Below are 16,944 nucleotides of genomic sequence, written 5' to 3' on the forward strand. Positions count from 1 at the left end.
CATATTATATGGAAATTTTTAAAGATTACAACATTAAATTATGCTTTTAATATCCAGACTGTTACAGTGGCCTTCTAATCATGCTTGATGATTTGGAAAGCACTATTTAGTAGCTTACCTTCCATCAGTCATTACTGTGAACATTGTAATTATTTTGTTATAGGAATAAAGATGGAAAGAAAGTGCCAGTAATAGTATTCTCCAATTGATATTGTGCCAAATAGTCATTTTTTAATTTTGTAATTTGATTTATTCTATAGAAATGTGAATGTCTAATAGAGTTCATTATAAAGGAATTTCACCTTAACAATTCATCTCCCTTTATTTTCTCAATAGTAGAACTTACTCAGTTTCCTCAAGATATTTTACAATTATTAAACAGAGAGGGAGGCAAACCATAAGAGACTCTTAAATACAGAAAACAAACTGAGGGTAGATGGGAGTGGAGAAAATGGGTGAAGGGCATTAAGGAGGGCAATAGTTGGGATGAGCATTGAGTGAGCATGTTAAGTGATCAATCACTGGATTCTACTCCTGAAGCCAAGACTACACTGTATGTTAACTAATTTGAGAATAAATAAAATTAAAAAAAAATTAGAAAAAAAGCTATTTTACAATTATTAATACCGCTGAGAACTTGAGTTTTGAAGAGAGTATAAAGACATGGTCAGATCTGTATAGTGGCCTCCCCAATTATATACACCAAGGGCATTTTACTTTATTTACAGTGAATACTACAATACATCATTTCAACATGCTTACAAATAGTACTTACTTTATAGCTTATACTACTTCTGTGTTTTATTTTGGAATGAAAATGCAGTATTTATAGCACTTCTATAATAATTGCTCAGTAACCTATTGATTTGCCCCAAATTACATACAATACTGTATATTTTTATTTAATAAATAGCTTTCTTTAAGAATGACTAGTAACCTGTTTAAATGCTTCCACAGTATAGTCATTTACTCAGTATGCTATTTATTTTTAAAAGTGTTTCAGCTTAAGGTATTTATGTTGAAACAGGTAAAAAATTCTATATCTCTCCTCTTTGATTTACCACAATGATTCCACTTAAGATACTGAGGAGACAGCCTTTGCATCAGATATTACAAGTGATCACATAAAATCTCTTAGGACAGAGAAATATCCTAAAGACTTCAATCTAGAAGTCTTTGAGAAAAGGAAAAGAAAATCATGTAATTAATCTTACTGTTACATTCATTTCTTTCTAAAACAGACTTTTTAACCTCAAATTAATCCTGATTAGATAGCAAATCATATTTTATTTTATATGTACCTTTGTTATTCCATTTCAGGACTCAGAAGTCTACGAAATAAGCAGGAGCCTGGGACAGAGTTTAGTCAAGAACTTGGACAGCTCATTGCCCTTTTAACCCCAAAGGTCTATCAGGAAGTAGAAGAACAGGTAATAAATTCTAAAAAAATAACTTGCATATTTGCTAACATGTCAGTAAACATTTTAGTTTCAAAATACTGGAGAGTGGTAGCTTCTTGAATTTTTTATTTGCTGTCTCTCCCCCATTCTTTACTTATCTCCTCAAATATTCAGAGCAGCTGTAGTCTGATAGGGTAAGGGGTTTCTGTGGACCCGATTTTTAACCTTAGAGCCTTTTTTCTTTTTTAGCCTGTTCAAAGAGTTATTCATACCCTTGAATGCTTGAATAAATGAGGTCAGGCATAAGAAGTCAAGCAGAGGGGAAAGCATTAAAAATCAGAACTATGAAATCTTTATAAAAAGAGTAGAAGTGAGATTAATTAAGGAGAATCCAGAGATAATCAGACTGTATCTTGAACACATTCTAGATACTGCCTGAGAACCTAGTGTATGTACCTCTTTTGGCAGGTCAGGTTTAATATTCTTAGACCTTACCTGTCCTTGTCCTATGAAATTGCCTCCTCCCCAGTTTATTAGAGGTAGAGATTAATACTTGCCCAGGCCTGATATTTTGAGAGGTAAACTTCTAAACAAGATTTTCCTAGAAATGTCTCTATATTAATTCTGGCCTTTAATTTCAGAAACTACATCAAGCAGCCTGCTTGATTCAAGCTTATTGGAAGGGTTTCCAAACTAGAAAGAGGTTAAAGAAGCTTCCATCTGCTGTGATTACTTTGCAGAGGAGTTTCAGGTAAAAAGTTCTGGTGAGGCATGATGATCTCAGAGGATAGATATATCTTTTTACACTATAGCTGAGTGAAAACTTAAGGTGTTTTTTCCCTCAATTTTTCTAATACGTTTCTTTTACTCTTTTTTTTAATTAAAGGATAGTTCACTTACAATATTACATAAGTGTCAATTATACAAAGTGATTCGACATTTATATACATTGTAAAATGATCATCATGATAAGTCTAGTTATCAACTGTCATCACACAAATGTATTACAATATTATTGACTATATTCCCTATGCTATACTTTACATCCTTTTGACTTATTTATTTAATAACTGGAAGCTTATGCCTCTTTTCATTTATTTTGTCCATCCCCCTGCCTGTCTCCCCTCTCTGGCAACAACCAATTTATATCTGTTTTTATAGATCTGTTTGTTTTATTTACTTTGTTTTTTAGATGCTACATATAACTGTAGAATCATATGGAATTTTATTTTCTCTGACTTAATTTCACTTAGCATAATTCCCTCTAGAACCATCGATGTTATCACAAATGGTAAGATTCCATTTGTTTTTATGGCTGAGTAATATTCCATTGTATTTATTTTATATACCACATCTTCTTTATCCGTCTAATTCATGGACACTTATGTTGCTTCCATATCTTGGCTATTGTAAATAATGCTGGAGTGAAGATGGGGTGCATATATCTTTTTGAATTCATATTTTCATTTTCTTTGGATAAATACACATAAATATATTTGCTGGATTATAAGGTATTTCTATTTTTAATTTTTTTAGGAACTTCCATACTGTTTTCTATAGTGGCTACACCAATATACATTTTGACCCCCATGCACTAGGTTTCCCTTTTCTTTCATATCCTTGCCAATACTTGTTATTTCTTGTCTTTTTACACTAGCCACTCTGACAAGTGTAAGGTAAAACCTCATTGTGGTTTTGATTTGCATTTCCCTGATGATTAGTGATGTTGAGTATTTTTCCATGTGTCTTTTGGCCATCTGTATGTGTTCCTTAGAAAAATGTGTATTCAGGGTCTCTACCCATTTTTTAACTGAATTTTTTAGGGGCGATTTTTGGTTTTGAGTTGCGTGAGTTCTTTATATATTTTGGATATTAACCCCTTATCAGATATATCATTTGCAGATAATCTTCCCCATTCATAGGTTGCTTTTTGTTTTGTTGGTATTATATCACTGTATAAAAGCTTTTTAGTTTGACATAGTCACAATAGTTTATTTTTCCTTTTGTTTTCTGAGGAGACAGATCCAAAAAAAAAAAAAAAATTGCTAACACTGATGTCCAAGAGTTTATTGCCAGTGTTTTGTTTTAGGAATTTTATGGTTTCATGTCTCACATTTAGGTCTTTAATACATTTAGAGTATTTTTATATAAGAAAGTGGTTTAGTTTCATTCATTTGCATGTAGTTGTCCAATTTTCCCAGCCACCATTTGTTGAAGAGACTATCATTATATATTCTTGCCTCCTTTGTAACAGATAATTGACTATAGGAGTTTGGGTTTATTTCTGAACTCTCTATTCTTTTTCACTGGTCTACAAGGTTTTGTGCCAGCACCATACTGTTTTAAATACTAGGGCTTTGTACTATAATTTGAAATCTGGGAACGTGATACCTCCAGCTTTATTGTTCTTTTTCAAGATTACTTTGGCTATCCAGGGTCTTTTGTTGTTCCATACAACTTTTAGGATTCATTTGTACTAGTTCTGTGAAAAATGCCAATGTAGATAGAGACTGCATTGAATCTGTAGATTACTTTGAGTAGTATGGACATTTTAATATTAATTCTTCTAATCCATGAGCACAGTATATCTTTCCACTTGTGCCATCATCAGTTTCTTTCATCAGTGTCTTACAGTTTTCAGAATACACGTCTTTCACCTCCTTGGTTAAATTTATTACTAGATATTTTATTATTTTGATAGAATTGTAAGTGGGATTGTTTTCTTAATTTCTCTTTCTGCTACTTCATTATTAGCATATGGAAATATAACAGATGTCTGTCAATTAATTTTTTAACCTACAAATTTAATGAATTAATTTATTCTAATAGTTTTTTGGTGGAATCATTAGGATTTTCTATATATAGTGTTACATCATTTGGAAACAGTGATGGTTTTCTTCTTACTTCCCAGTTTGGATGCCTTGTATCTCTTTTTCTTGTCTGATTGCTATGACTAGGACTTCCAGAACTATGATCAATAAAAGTGGCAAGGGTGGAATCCATGTCTTGTTCCTGATCTTAGAGGAGAAGCTCTGTTTTTCACCATTGAATATGATGTTAGCTATGGGTTTGTCATATATGTCCTGTATTATTTTGTATATGTTTGTATATATGTCCTGTCATATTTTGTCCTGTATTATATGTCCTGTATTATACTTCATTGGGAGTTTTTACCATAAATGGCTTATTGGATTTGTCAGATGCTTTATCTACATCTGTTGAGATTATCATATGATTTTTTTCCTTTGTTAATATGGTATATCATATGGATTGATTTGTGGATATTGAACCATCCTTGCATCCCTGGAATAAATCCCACTTGATCATGATGTATGATCCTTTTAATGCATCATTGAATGCCATTTGCTAATATTTTATTGAGGAATTTTGCATCTGTCTATGTTTATCAGGGTTATTGGCCTATAATTTTCTTTTTTTCCTTTTCGTTTTAGTGTCTTTGTCTAGTTTTCGTATCAAGGTAATGCTGGCCTTGTAGAATGAATTTTGAAGTGTTCCTTTCTCTTAAATTTTTTGGAGTAGTTTGAGAAGAGTAGATACTAACTCTAAATGTTTGGTAGAATTCACCTGGGAAGCCACTGATCCTGGACTTGTGTTTGTTGGAAGCTTTGTTGATAATTGATTTGATATCATTACTAGTAATTGGTCTGTTAAGATTTTGCTTCTTCCTGATTCACTCTTGTAAGATTGTATATTTCATTTTTTGTGGGTTCTATGTTGTCTAATTTGTTGGCATGTAATTTTCCAAGTAGTCTCTTATAATCCTTTGTACTTCTATGGTGTTAGTTGTAACCTCTCTTTCATCTGATTTTATTTATTTGGGCCCTCTCTTTTTTTCTTGATGAATTTGGCTAAAGGTTTATTTTGCTTATATTTTTGAAGAATCAGTTCTTAGTTTCATTGATCTTTTTTTTTAATTTAATTTATTTCTGCTCTGGTCTTCATTATTTTTTTCTTCTATTAGCTGTGGGCTTTTTCTTTTTCTAGTTGTTTTAGGTTTAAGATTAGGTTTTAGATTTTTTTTTTTTTTTTTTTTTTTTAGGTAGGCCTGTATTGCTATAAACTTTCCTCTTGGAACTACTTTTGCTGAATCCTATAGATTTCGGAATGTTGTGTTTCCATTTTTATTTGTCTCAATGTAATGTTTTATTTCCTCTTTTATTTCTTTGTTGACCCATTGTTTATTTAATAGCATGTTGTTTAGCCTCCACGTGTTTGTATTTGTTCCAGTTTTTTTTTTCTTGTAATTGATTTCTAGTTTTATACCATTGTGGTTGGAAGAGATACTTAATATGATTTCAGTCTTAAATTTGTTGAGACTTGTTTTGTTGTTTAACCTGTGATTTATCCTCAAGAATGTTCCATGTGCACTTAAAAAGAATGTGTAGTTTGCTGATTTTGGATGGAATGTTCTGTGTATATAAATCCATCTGGTCTAAAGTGTCGTTTAAGACCACTTTTTCCTTATTGATTTTCTGTCTCGATGATCTATTCAGTGACATAAATGGGTTATTAAAGTCCCTGCTATTATGTATTACTGTCAGTTTCTCCTTTTACATTTGTTAATAATTTGCTTTAAATATTTAGGTGTGTCTATATTAGGTGCATATATTTATATATGTAATATATTAGGTGAAAAAATATATACGTTTACAACTGTTAAATCCTCCTGTATTGATTTCTTCATCATTATGTAATGCCCTTATTTGTCTCATGGTCTTTGTTATAAAGTCTATTTTGTCTGATATATGTATTGCTACTTCAGCTTTCTTTTCACTTCATTTGCATGAAATATCTTCTTTCCATCCCTTTATTTTCAGCCTGTATGTGTTTTTAGGTCTGAAATGAGTCTCGTAGCAGCATGTAGATGGGTCTTCTTTTTTACCCTTTAATCATGCTGTGTCTTTTGATTGGACATTAGTCCATTTACATTTAAAGTAATTATAACAGGTGTGTACTTATTGCCATTTTGTTCATTGTTTTTGTGGTTGTTTTTTTCTTTTGTTTTCTATTCTGTGATTTGATGACTTTTAGTGGTATGCTTGGCTGTCTTTTTATTTTTTGTGTAGCTGTTACAGATTTTGGGTTTGTGGTTACCATGAGGTTCATATATAATGCTCAATTATGGCAGTCTATATTAAGTTAATGGTCACTTAAGTTTGAACACATTCTAAAACACTCTCCTACCACCATGTTTTTGACATCATATTTTACTCTTTATTTTAGTGTCTCTTAACTAATTATTGTAGATACACTTGACTATTACTTTTGTCTTTTAGCTTTCATACTAGCTTTATAAGTGGTTCATATACTGTCTTTACTATATGTTTGCTTTTACTAGTGAGATTTTTTTCTTTTCATAAATTTCTTCTAGTTATGGCCTTTAACTGCTTAAAGAAGTCCCTTTTAATATTTCTCGTAAGGCTGGTTTTTGTGGTGATCAGCTCCTTTAACTTGTGTTTGTCTGGGGAACTCTATATCTCCTTCTATTTTGAATGATAATATTGCTGGGTATTCTTGGTTGTAGGTTTTTCCTTTCAGAACTTTGAATATATCATTCAACTCCCCTCTGGCCTGCAAAGTTGCTGCTAAATATCAGCCTTGTGCACATTCCCTTATTACATAACTAGTTTCTTATCTCTTGATGATTTTAAGATTCTCTCCTAAATTTTTGACATGTTAATTATTGTGTTTCTTGGTATTAACTTTTTTGGGTTAATCTTGTTGGGAGTTTCTGTGCTTCTTGAACATGGATGTATGTTTCCTTCCCCAGGTTAGGGAGTTTTCAGCTACTATTTCTTCAAATAAGGTTTGTACCCCTTTCTCTTACTCTTCTTCCAAGACCCCTAATATGCAAATGTTAGTACATTTGATGTTGTCCCAGAAGTCTTTTAAACTATTCTAATTTTTTCAAGTTCTTCAGTCTTTTTGCTGGTTTCTACTACATGGTCTTCCAGATTGCTCTTTGGTTTTTCTGCATTATCTAATCTGCTGTTGATTTCCTTCTAACTTATTTTTCGTTTCATTTATTTCATTCTTTAGCTCTGATTGGTTCTTTTTTATATTTTCTGTCTCTTTGTTGAAATTCTCACTGTGTTCATCCATTCTTCTCCCAAGTTTGATGAACATCTTTATGATAATTACTTTGAACTCTTTATATGGTAGATCACACTTTTTGTGTAGTTCTTCTTCTGAAGTTTTGTCTTGTTTTTTCATTTGTACCATATTCCTCTGTCTCCTCATTTTGCCTGACTTTCTGTGTTTGTTTCTATGTATTAGGTAGATCAATTGTTGGTCTTCAAAGAGTAGCCTTATGTAGAAGGTGTTCTGGAGGGGCCAGAAGCACAGTCCTCTCCAGGTCACCAAAACTAAGTGCAACAGGGGTGTCCCCTGTGTTGACTTCATGCACTTTCCTTTTGATTGGGCTGCAACTGTTGTGGGCACACTGGTGGGTCGGGCTGTCTACAGCTCCCCCTACCAGCCAGTTTGGGTGGGCTCCAGTCCAGGCCATTGCTTTCCACTGGATGCAGTGAGGCAGAACATGCTTTTATGAGGTGCTAGTCGCAGCCAATGCCACCTGCCAGTTGGTCTGGTGAGTCCACAGGGCAACGCTGGGGAGTGGTATGTGATGCTAACAGAGTAGATGGGAGAGTATCAGAAATGGAACCCACCAGTACTTCCATTCCCAGAGAAAGTTCTTACAGATCCCTGGTCCTCCAGCACATACCCTAAAATCAGTCAGGAAATCACTCAGCTTTCCTTTACATATAGCTGAGGCACTTTTCAAACTGCTGCCTCTGTGCTGGGTCTCAGAGCAAGTAAGTTTGTGCGTGAGACCTTTAAGAATACAGTCTTTGTTTCCTATAGCCTCTCTGCTGTCCCAGAATTATGCTCCACTGATTTTCAAAGCCAGAAATTTATGGGCACTTCTCTGGATGAACATCTCCAGGACAAGGTAGCCTGATGTCGGGTTTGAAACCGTTGCCGCATAGGGAAGACCTCTATACCTGTGGCATCTCTCGCCCTGTGGGTCACTGCACCAGATCTCATCTCTGTCTCTCCTACTTTTCTCCATGTGCTTTGTCTTTATATCTTTAGCTGTGGAATAGCTAATCTTTAGGTTGTTCTCAGAGAGAGTTGCTCTGTATTTAGTTATAGCCTTATTTTCTGGGGAAGGAGATGAACTCAGGATACTCCTGCTCCACCAACTTGCTCCTCCAGCTGTTTCTTTTACTATTGTTTTCATTCTTGTTCTGAAAACACATTTCTGAGTACCAGCACTCCAGTAACTAGATGTACTTTCAAAGCAAAGGACATAATGAAAGACAAAAATCTGATGGACTAAATATATAGTCTTACTCACTTGATAAGACATTTTTTGTGGGCCAAGCCTACAGAGAGAGGCAGTGATAGTCAATTATTTTATTTAACCCTTGAAGTAAAAAAGTGCCTTAATTGTTCATATGTAATTATGGTAAAAACATGTATGAGTTCATAATGGTTTTAGTATGTTCACTTGAGTTTTATCAGTAAATATAGCACAGATAGGTATTGTCATTTAGATATGACACAGTTTGTCATTCATCCTTGTTTCAAGTGGACCAAAAGTGAAAATACTGACAGCATATTATTTATGACTGACCCATCCAGATTCTTAGAGCCAATGGAAAGAATAACACACACACACACACACACACACACACACACACACACGTAAATGACTTAGCTCCTAGTCATTTGTGATGAAATAGAGCTATCTCAAAGGTGATTTTCATGTAGCCTTAGACTTAAAGCTAAATTTTCATTTACTAAAGTGAAACTTGCATATTCCAGAAGTCAGTTTTTTAAGAGAACTAAAACTAGTCTTTTAATAACTACAGCTGCATTTCTCAGTTACAAATTTTTTTTTAAATAGTGAGCTAAAATTTAGATTTAAATCATTGATGAAAATTTCCTTTAGAAAAGAGTTAAAGATAGATTATTAATATTGGGCATGAGTTTTTTTTTAACATGAATTTTTTAAACCTGTTTCAATTGCCTAATATATGCCAGAGGCCATGCTAGGTATTGGAAGAGTTAAACAGACTTGATTTTGTATTTCACCTCAGCAATTTATGGGCTAAAAGACCCTGGACAAGTTGCCCAACCTCTTTCATCCTCAAATTCTCCATCTATATAATGGCGATAATTGTGTACCTCCCAAGATTAAAATAATATAAAGGGTGTTTGGTTTTTTTTTAGCATATTACCTGGAACTTAAAAAAATGATAGCGGGGAACTACATATGGCACATTTTTTGCCATTGAAGATTTACAAATCTAGTTAGACAAACAGATATATTAAATGAATAGTACTTGTGAGAGGCAATTATAATCCATTCCAGCATTGCTCATGGTTTACTATGTATCCTACAATGAATTTCTTTAAAAACATTTTTAAAAATATTTCTTTGGTCAAATAAATATGGGTAATGATGAATATTTTGAGAGTCACAATGTATATTATTCTCTTCAAGAATCTGAGATGTTCTTGGCATAGCCTTGCCTTCTGTGGTGAACTCAGAGTATTTATTACTTATGAATTCTACTTGCTATCATTCTCAGCTCTCTGCCCTCTTACATTTAAAGGTACCCCCATAACATGGATTCAGACCTTTAATGTTTAGTCTCACAATAGTTGTCAAATTCGCCCATCTACTTTTTCTTGTAATATAAAAATCTATATTTAAAAGTACCCCAGGATTGCTGATTCTGTTCACTTAAAAGTATAGTTATAGATTCTTTTTTTTTTTAATGTTTATTTACTCTTGAGAGAGAGAGAGAGAGAGAGAGAGCGCAACAGAGCATGAGGAGGGGAGGGGCAGAGAAAGGGGGAGACACAGAATCTGAAGCAGGTTCCAGGCTCTGAGCTGTCAGCACAGAGCCGGATGCAGGGCTAGAACCCACGAACTGCAAGATCATGACCTGAGCTGAAGCTGGACGCTTTACCGACTGAGCCACCCAGGCACCCCTGGATTCTAATTAATGTTACACTATTTTAAAATAGATACTGCATTGCTTTATATAACAAAACCAGTCCAGTTATAACTATTTCCGTTAAAAGAAATTAGCTGTGAAGCCAAAATTATTTAAATCTCATGTTATAAACAGTTTGTTTTTTTCCAGTATTTTGAGTTTGAAGTCTTAGAACAGATTGAAGTATAGTTTTAACCTTTGGGTTTTATTTAATTTTTTAATTTCAAGTTTGTTCAGGCTTTAGTACCTTTCCTCTTTTACTAGTTGAAATAATTTATGCAAATTTTTCTTGCTTCCTTTATGACTGAGCTTTCTGCAAAGGTTATTTCTGTCTCTTTGTGGCCAGGTCATTATCTCAGGGTAATTTTTCCCTCCCATGTTTTTTTGGGGAGGAAGGAACTGCCCACCACTCATAATTATGGACCCAGATTCATCAGAGCTTTTTAAATTCCAGCAAGAGGCACTCTTGTGTAGTCATACCCTTATTGATGTGCCTTCTTAGGGGTTTCTTTTCTTTTTTTCTTTTTTATGTTGTGTTAGATGCCTTTTGAACTGTCTTTTTTTTTTTTTTAAACTGAAGTGTGATTATTAGTTTCAGGTATACAGTGTAGTGATAAAATCACTCTATACTTAGGCTGTGCTCACCACAAGTGTAGCTACCATCTGTTACCACACAGGCTATTACAATACCATTAACTGTATTCCTTATGCTGTCTGTACCTTTCATCCCTATTAGTTACTTATTCCATAACTAGAAGCCTGTACTTCCCACTCCCCTTCACCCATTTTGCCCATCCTCTCACCACTTGGGGGTTTCTTTTTTACTGAATCATTTTTTATGGTCAGAAACTTTATTTAATGTTAAGTGCTCTTTTCCTCAGCAAGGTTTTCTGAAGCAGCTAATAGCTGCACCAGTTATCTTTGGGAAACCACACAACCTACCTACCTTTATCATAGTGCTGACATTTTGGTGTCTTTGTTTTCTTTTTTAATTTTTTTTTAACATTTATTCATTTTTGACAGTGAGAGAGACAGAGTGTGAGTGGGGGAAGGGCAGAGAGAGAGGGAGACACAGAATCTGAAGCAGGCTCCATGCTCTGAGCTGTCAGAACAGAGCCTGAAGCGGGGCTCGAACTCACGGACAGGGAGATCATGACGTGAGCTGAAGTTGGATGCTTAACCAACTGAGCCACCCAGGCCCCAATATTTTGGTGTCTTAATTATACTTGTTTCACTTTGTAGGGGAAGAAAAAAATGTTTCCTCTACCTATCTTACGTTCATTCCCTGGGGCTCTGAAAATTAGACTGACAAAAAAGGGAAACAAAACAGATTAACAAGAGAAAAACAGTTTATTAATGTGTGCAGTACACATCCTGCAGAAGAAACCTCACATAATGAGTAACTCCAATGAGTGGTTTGGGCTTGGGTAGCATCTTAACAAAGAATAATAAATTCATAGAGAGGTGACAGGTAAAAACAAAAGGGGTTTTAGGCTTCCAACATCAGGAAATTATGGGAAGGTAAATATATTTGGAAAACTAATAGCATATGTGGGTTATTTGTCTAGATCCATCTTGGCACCAACTTTCCATCTTCTTCATAGCCATAAAACCTCTTTGGGAGGGGGGATTTATAGCAGTCTTCATTTCTGAGAGGCTTCTGCTTTTAGTTTGATAAAGTATGCTCTGGAAAGACTCTTTCTGCACTGGCAGATTCTCATTTGCCTCTCTCTCATTTTAATGAGAGAAAATTAATCTTTATGCCAAAGTAGCATATTCTGCTACCTTTCAACTTCTTGAAATTTAGCTTCTGAAGGGCAGAAATATTATCTATTCTCTGTTCGCCTGAGTTGCAGTATCAAGCAGACAGCAATCACTCTTTATAAATATTTGTTGAGTTAATGAACAGAGCCCATCAACTATTTTGGCCATGAACTCATATGGTGTTCCCCTAGTTCATACTTACTATTCTGCAAAAGAGGAATTCCTAGAGAATTCCTGATATTTTGGCAGTAGATCGTTTGGTCACTCTTTGATGGTAAAGATTCATGTTGATTAAATGTAGATCATGGAATGTACTTATATAAATTATCTTGCAAATATATCTGATCAGTCATTTCATTTATAGAAGTGCAGTACAGTTGTCAGATGGTCAAATGCCTATTCTTTCTTACAAAGAAACCAGTTAAATGAGTACTCAAATTTTTTAGTGATTAAAGGAACTCCTAACTAGAACTACAGAGTAAGTAGCTACTAGTAACTAACTAGAATGTTCCTAAGTGGGAGGAAAACATTCAAATTCAAAATCACATTAATTCCTAATAAATGTTTTCAAACATGAATAAAGCATGTGAATCCAGAAACACATATTTATCATTTGTCATTTCAATCACTGAACCTCACTTTTCTACTATATTTCTGTGTTTTACTTCTACTGCACACACCAGAATCTTTTCATTTTTGCCATATTTTATAGCCTGTATGCTTAAGCTTTTACCCAGACACAGTTTTCTGACAGATTAAATGTCCTAGCAATTCAGTTTTAATGATTACTAGGTTTCTTATACTAATAGTAAATTTAAAATAATGATAATGCAATGTTAAACATGATAATCTATAAACAATTAGACAGTTTAAAAGGAGATTTTGTTTAGGGACAGTTGTTCTCTTTTATCCTCCATAAGTAGGTAAAGGGCAAAATGTCCTTACTTATATGCTGTATACAACCCACAATTTTGCAGGGAGAGTTCTATAGGAGAGGCAAGTTTACATCAGCATTGTTTGAGAATGTAAAGACCCCTTACTTCATTTCCAAATTTTGGAAAGAGGAAAAGACACTTAGAAACTATTTAGCTAACCCTACATCCTCTCTAGAACCCCTTCTCCTTTTGGCACACATGAACTTGAGGTCTTCTCTACCTTTCTTAATAGGGTAATAAGAAAGACATTTTGAAACAGACCTTTGACTCTTGACAAAGTGTACAACTAGAAAAAACCCTTAAGTTGTAATTGGTAGCAGTTAGGGAATACAAAGAAAATAAGCAAAAATCACACACAAAAAATTTTATCAGAATAATTTTGTGAGTTTTCCTCTTCTGTTTTAAGAGATTTTTAAATTGCTTTATGCTTGTTTTTCCTTTTCCAAAAGCAACTGAATTAAAAACCATTATAACTCTCAATAACTATACCATTTTGAAGTCTGCCTGTCTACAAAGCTATAGCCAAGGTACCTCATTTCTGGAAAAAGAATCTAAGAACAAATGCTTTTGAGTGAGGCACAAGCAAATTAAGTCTATAGAAGTAAAATAAATAATGTATTCTTCTCTTCTTAATCCTTTTTTGATTTCTCTTTCTGTGGGTATCTGGAAGCATTTTGAGTAATTTATTATAGATTAATACTTGTGATCTCCTTGCATAGTGATATAGGAAGCAAACTGGACAGAAATGGCTAAGGACAAATTTTGGTGAATAAAAGCAGATAATATACAAATACTAATTAAGTATTTGTGGCCACATGAAAATTTCATAATTGGTTCTAATAATAAATGTTATTAGTCAATTAATTGAGAAATAGGTAAACATGAAGAAAATAAAAATCATTCATAATTTCATGCAGTTAAATTGCTATTGAAATTTTTTTTAATATATGTAATATGTATTTTTAACACAATTTGGAATGTTTTTTATATCCTGATTTTATTTTTACTTGACATTAGATTTGGGTCTTTTCCCAAGTTGCTGAATTTGGAAAATTTTGAATTTTTTATTTTTTTATTCATAGAATCCTGTTCAGTGAATGAGCCAGTAATTTATCCAGTTCCCTATTGTTTTCAACTTGTTACAGTTGTAACAAGGCTGCATATATATAATTACTAGTGAGGTTAAACATTTTTTCATATACTTCTTAAATGGGTGCATCATTTATGAAAAAATTACGTATAAGGCACTTATTGTTTCTGTCACAGATCTAAACGAAGCAAGATCTTACTAAAGCTAGAAAGGCAGAAGGAAGAAGAGGATCGCAGATTACAGTTGCACATTCAAAGACAGAGAGCCATGAGACTGTCCCGAGAATTACGGCTGAGTATGCTTGAAATAGTTCATCCAGGTGCGTGGCAATGTCAATTTTCTAAGTGTAAAAATATTTAAAGCATCTTTTAATGAGCCAGATTTCCCGCTACCTGATTTTTTTTTCTTTTAATTTGGAGTGTTTCCCTGTTTCTCCCTTTTCCAGGTAAACCTTGTTAAATCTCGAGTCAAAAAAAAAAGTTACTATTTTTTCTGATTAAGGCCTATTATTGATGATGAACAGTCTCTCAACTAGTTTTTGTATCTTTTGGATAAATTAGTGAAACATAAAAATATGTGATAGCTTTAAAGATAGCTTTCAGAGACATAGAGAAAGAATCCCCTTGACCCTAAGTAAGGAGTTTGAATATTGCTACATTCTGGCATCTGAACTTTACTCATACACCAGTATAAACCTTGTGACATCTTACCACCTTTGATACACTAAACTGAGATTAATATTACAGTCTGGGAATTGGAATGGTTTTAAGATTGTTTTTGTTCTTCCCCTTCCCCTCCTACCACTCACTCCCAGTGTTCTCCACTACCCTCTTATTTCTCATTTTTTCCCTTAAATATAAATGTTTCATAGTGTTCCATTTTTACTCCTCACTCTCATGTTGCTCTTTCTGCAGTATCTTATCCGTAACTATAGCTTCAACTACCAACTGAGTGAACATTCAAATCTTGTTTGCATCTTCACCCTCCCAAGCTCTAAACCAGCACTTCCTAATAAACCTTTTTACAAAATGAAATGTTCTTTATTTGCACTGTTTAATATGGTTCCCACTGGCTAGACATGACCATTGAGTACTTGAAATATGGTTAGTGCATGCAAGCACATGAATCTTTAATTTCACTTTATTTAAAGTAGCTATTTGTGGTTAGTGTCAACTATATTGGACTGCACAGCTCTGTAGCCAGTTCTCTATTGGATAGCTTTACTTAGATATCCACAGGCATCCTAAAACTAGTCATTATCTCCCCACTTCCCCCACCAATTTCCTCTCCCTGTATTCCCCTTCTCAGATAATGGCACCAACAATCCACTCAATTTCCCATCTGTGAGACGCCCTAGAGTTCTTTCTCTTTCTCACGTACAACGAGTCTGAGAAAGAAAAAAAAAAGTCATCTGTAGATAAGAGAAATTTAGAAGTACACAGAGTAGTTAATACATACACACATTTTGCCTTTTCCCTCTTGTGGTATGGATTGAATTCCTACTATGTACTTGGGATTCTTTTTTCTAAATATTCTTACTATTGGATTATTAATATTAACCCTTTTCTCATTACTTTGCCACAAAAAAATTATATGAATCTTTTCTCTAAAAGAAGCGACATAATCTGAGAAAGCTTTTGGAGTTTTTTTTTTTTCCTACTATGTTAGAACTACTGTAAAATAATAAAATTGGGGAAATTAATGAACAATATTTAAAGAAACAAATAAAAAGACCGTAAGATTGTTGTTATTATCATTGTCCTGATTCCAGAACTTGAAAAAGCATAGTAGTTGAGTATGTTGTAATAGTGTGTGTCATCTTTCTAGGTCAGGTGGAAAAACATAATCGGGAAATAGAAGAGAAATCAGCATTGATTATCCAGAAACACTGGAGAGGGTACAGGGAAAGGAAAATTTTTCGCCAACAGAGGCCATCTCTCACGGAGTATAAAGCAGCTGTCACACTTCAGAGAGCAGTGAGTCTAATGTAGTAAAAAGATTACTGGATTAGGAAGCAAAAACATGGATTCAAACCTGACCTTGGATATACCTGCTGTAAAGTCTAGTCACGGAGCTTTTCTGAGTCTTAGTTTCTAGCTCTATAAAATAAGAACCTCTTTACCACTGGACAAACTGATTTAGACACCCAGTCCTTAGTACTTCCATTGAACCTTGAACATCATTTATCATACTGCAGTGTTATTTGTTCGTTTGTTTTTTTTTTTTCTTTCTTGGCCTGTGACTTCCTGAAGGGTAAGGAACTCTTATTTATTGTTGTCAGCCTTCAGCATGTGCTTGGTATATGAATGGATGTTTACCGTACCTTTTTCGCTTAATTGTTATGTGAGTCAGATGACCTGATTTTTGGGAAAGTATTTTATAAAGTGCAAAGCCTGTACCAGTTCAGCACATCATATTTTATTTTTCTAATGTACAGATAATATATTAGATATAATTGGATCGCTGTAATTCTTGAATTATAGAATGGTGTTCTTAAATGATAATTTTCCTGAGATTTATCTGGAGCATAGTAATATTTTATTGCCTTGGAAAAGTATAGCAAACAGGCTATTTATTTCATTCAGTGACCAATTTTCCTAACATCTGTTATTTGCTTATACCTGTTAACTTTCAGGTCTATAGGATTTCGGGTCTATAGCAGTTATCTTTATGATACTTTATTGTTGAATTTTAGGTTAATTTCAGTTTTTTACAGTGATAAA

At 33.8% G+C, this 16,944-nt stretch overlaps 1 protein-coding gene across 10 annotated transcripts in view; it reads left to right on the forward strand.

The window, feature by feature from the left end:
- The window catches only part of IQCB1 (IQ motif containing B1), a 65,558-nt gene that overhangs the window by 30,209 nt on the left and 18,405 nt on the right, over nucleotides 1–16,944 (forward strand). For all 10 annotated transcript variants that reach the window (XM_047874436.1, XM_047874434.1, XM_047874430.1 and 7 more), the window contains 4 exons: nucleotides 1,321–1,430; nucleotides 2,042–2,151; nucleotides 14,398–14,540; nucleotides 16,049–16,197. In XM_047874436.1, coding sequence (XP_047730392.1) covers nucleotides 1,321–1,430; nucleotides 2,042–2,151; nucleotides 14,398–14,540; nucleotides 16,049–16,197 — 512 coding nt within the window. The remainder of the gene's footprint in view (nucleotides 1–1,320; nucleotides 1,431–2,041; nucleotides 2,152–14,397; nucleotides 14,541–16,048; nucleotides 16,198–16,944) is intronic.

This window comes from Prionailurus viverrinus, chromosome C2, assembly GCF_022837055.1.
Source record: "Prionailurus viverrinus isolate Anna chromosome C2, UM_Priviv_1.0, whole genome shotgun sequence".
NCBI classification, from domain to species: Eukaryota; Metazoa; Chordata; class Mammalia; order Carnivora; family Felidae; genus Prionailurus; species Prionailurus viverrinus.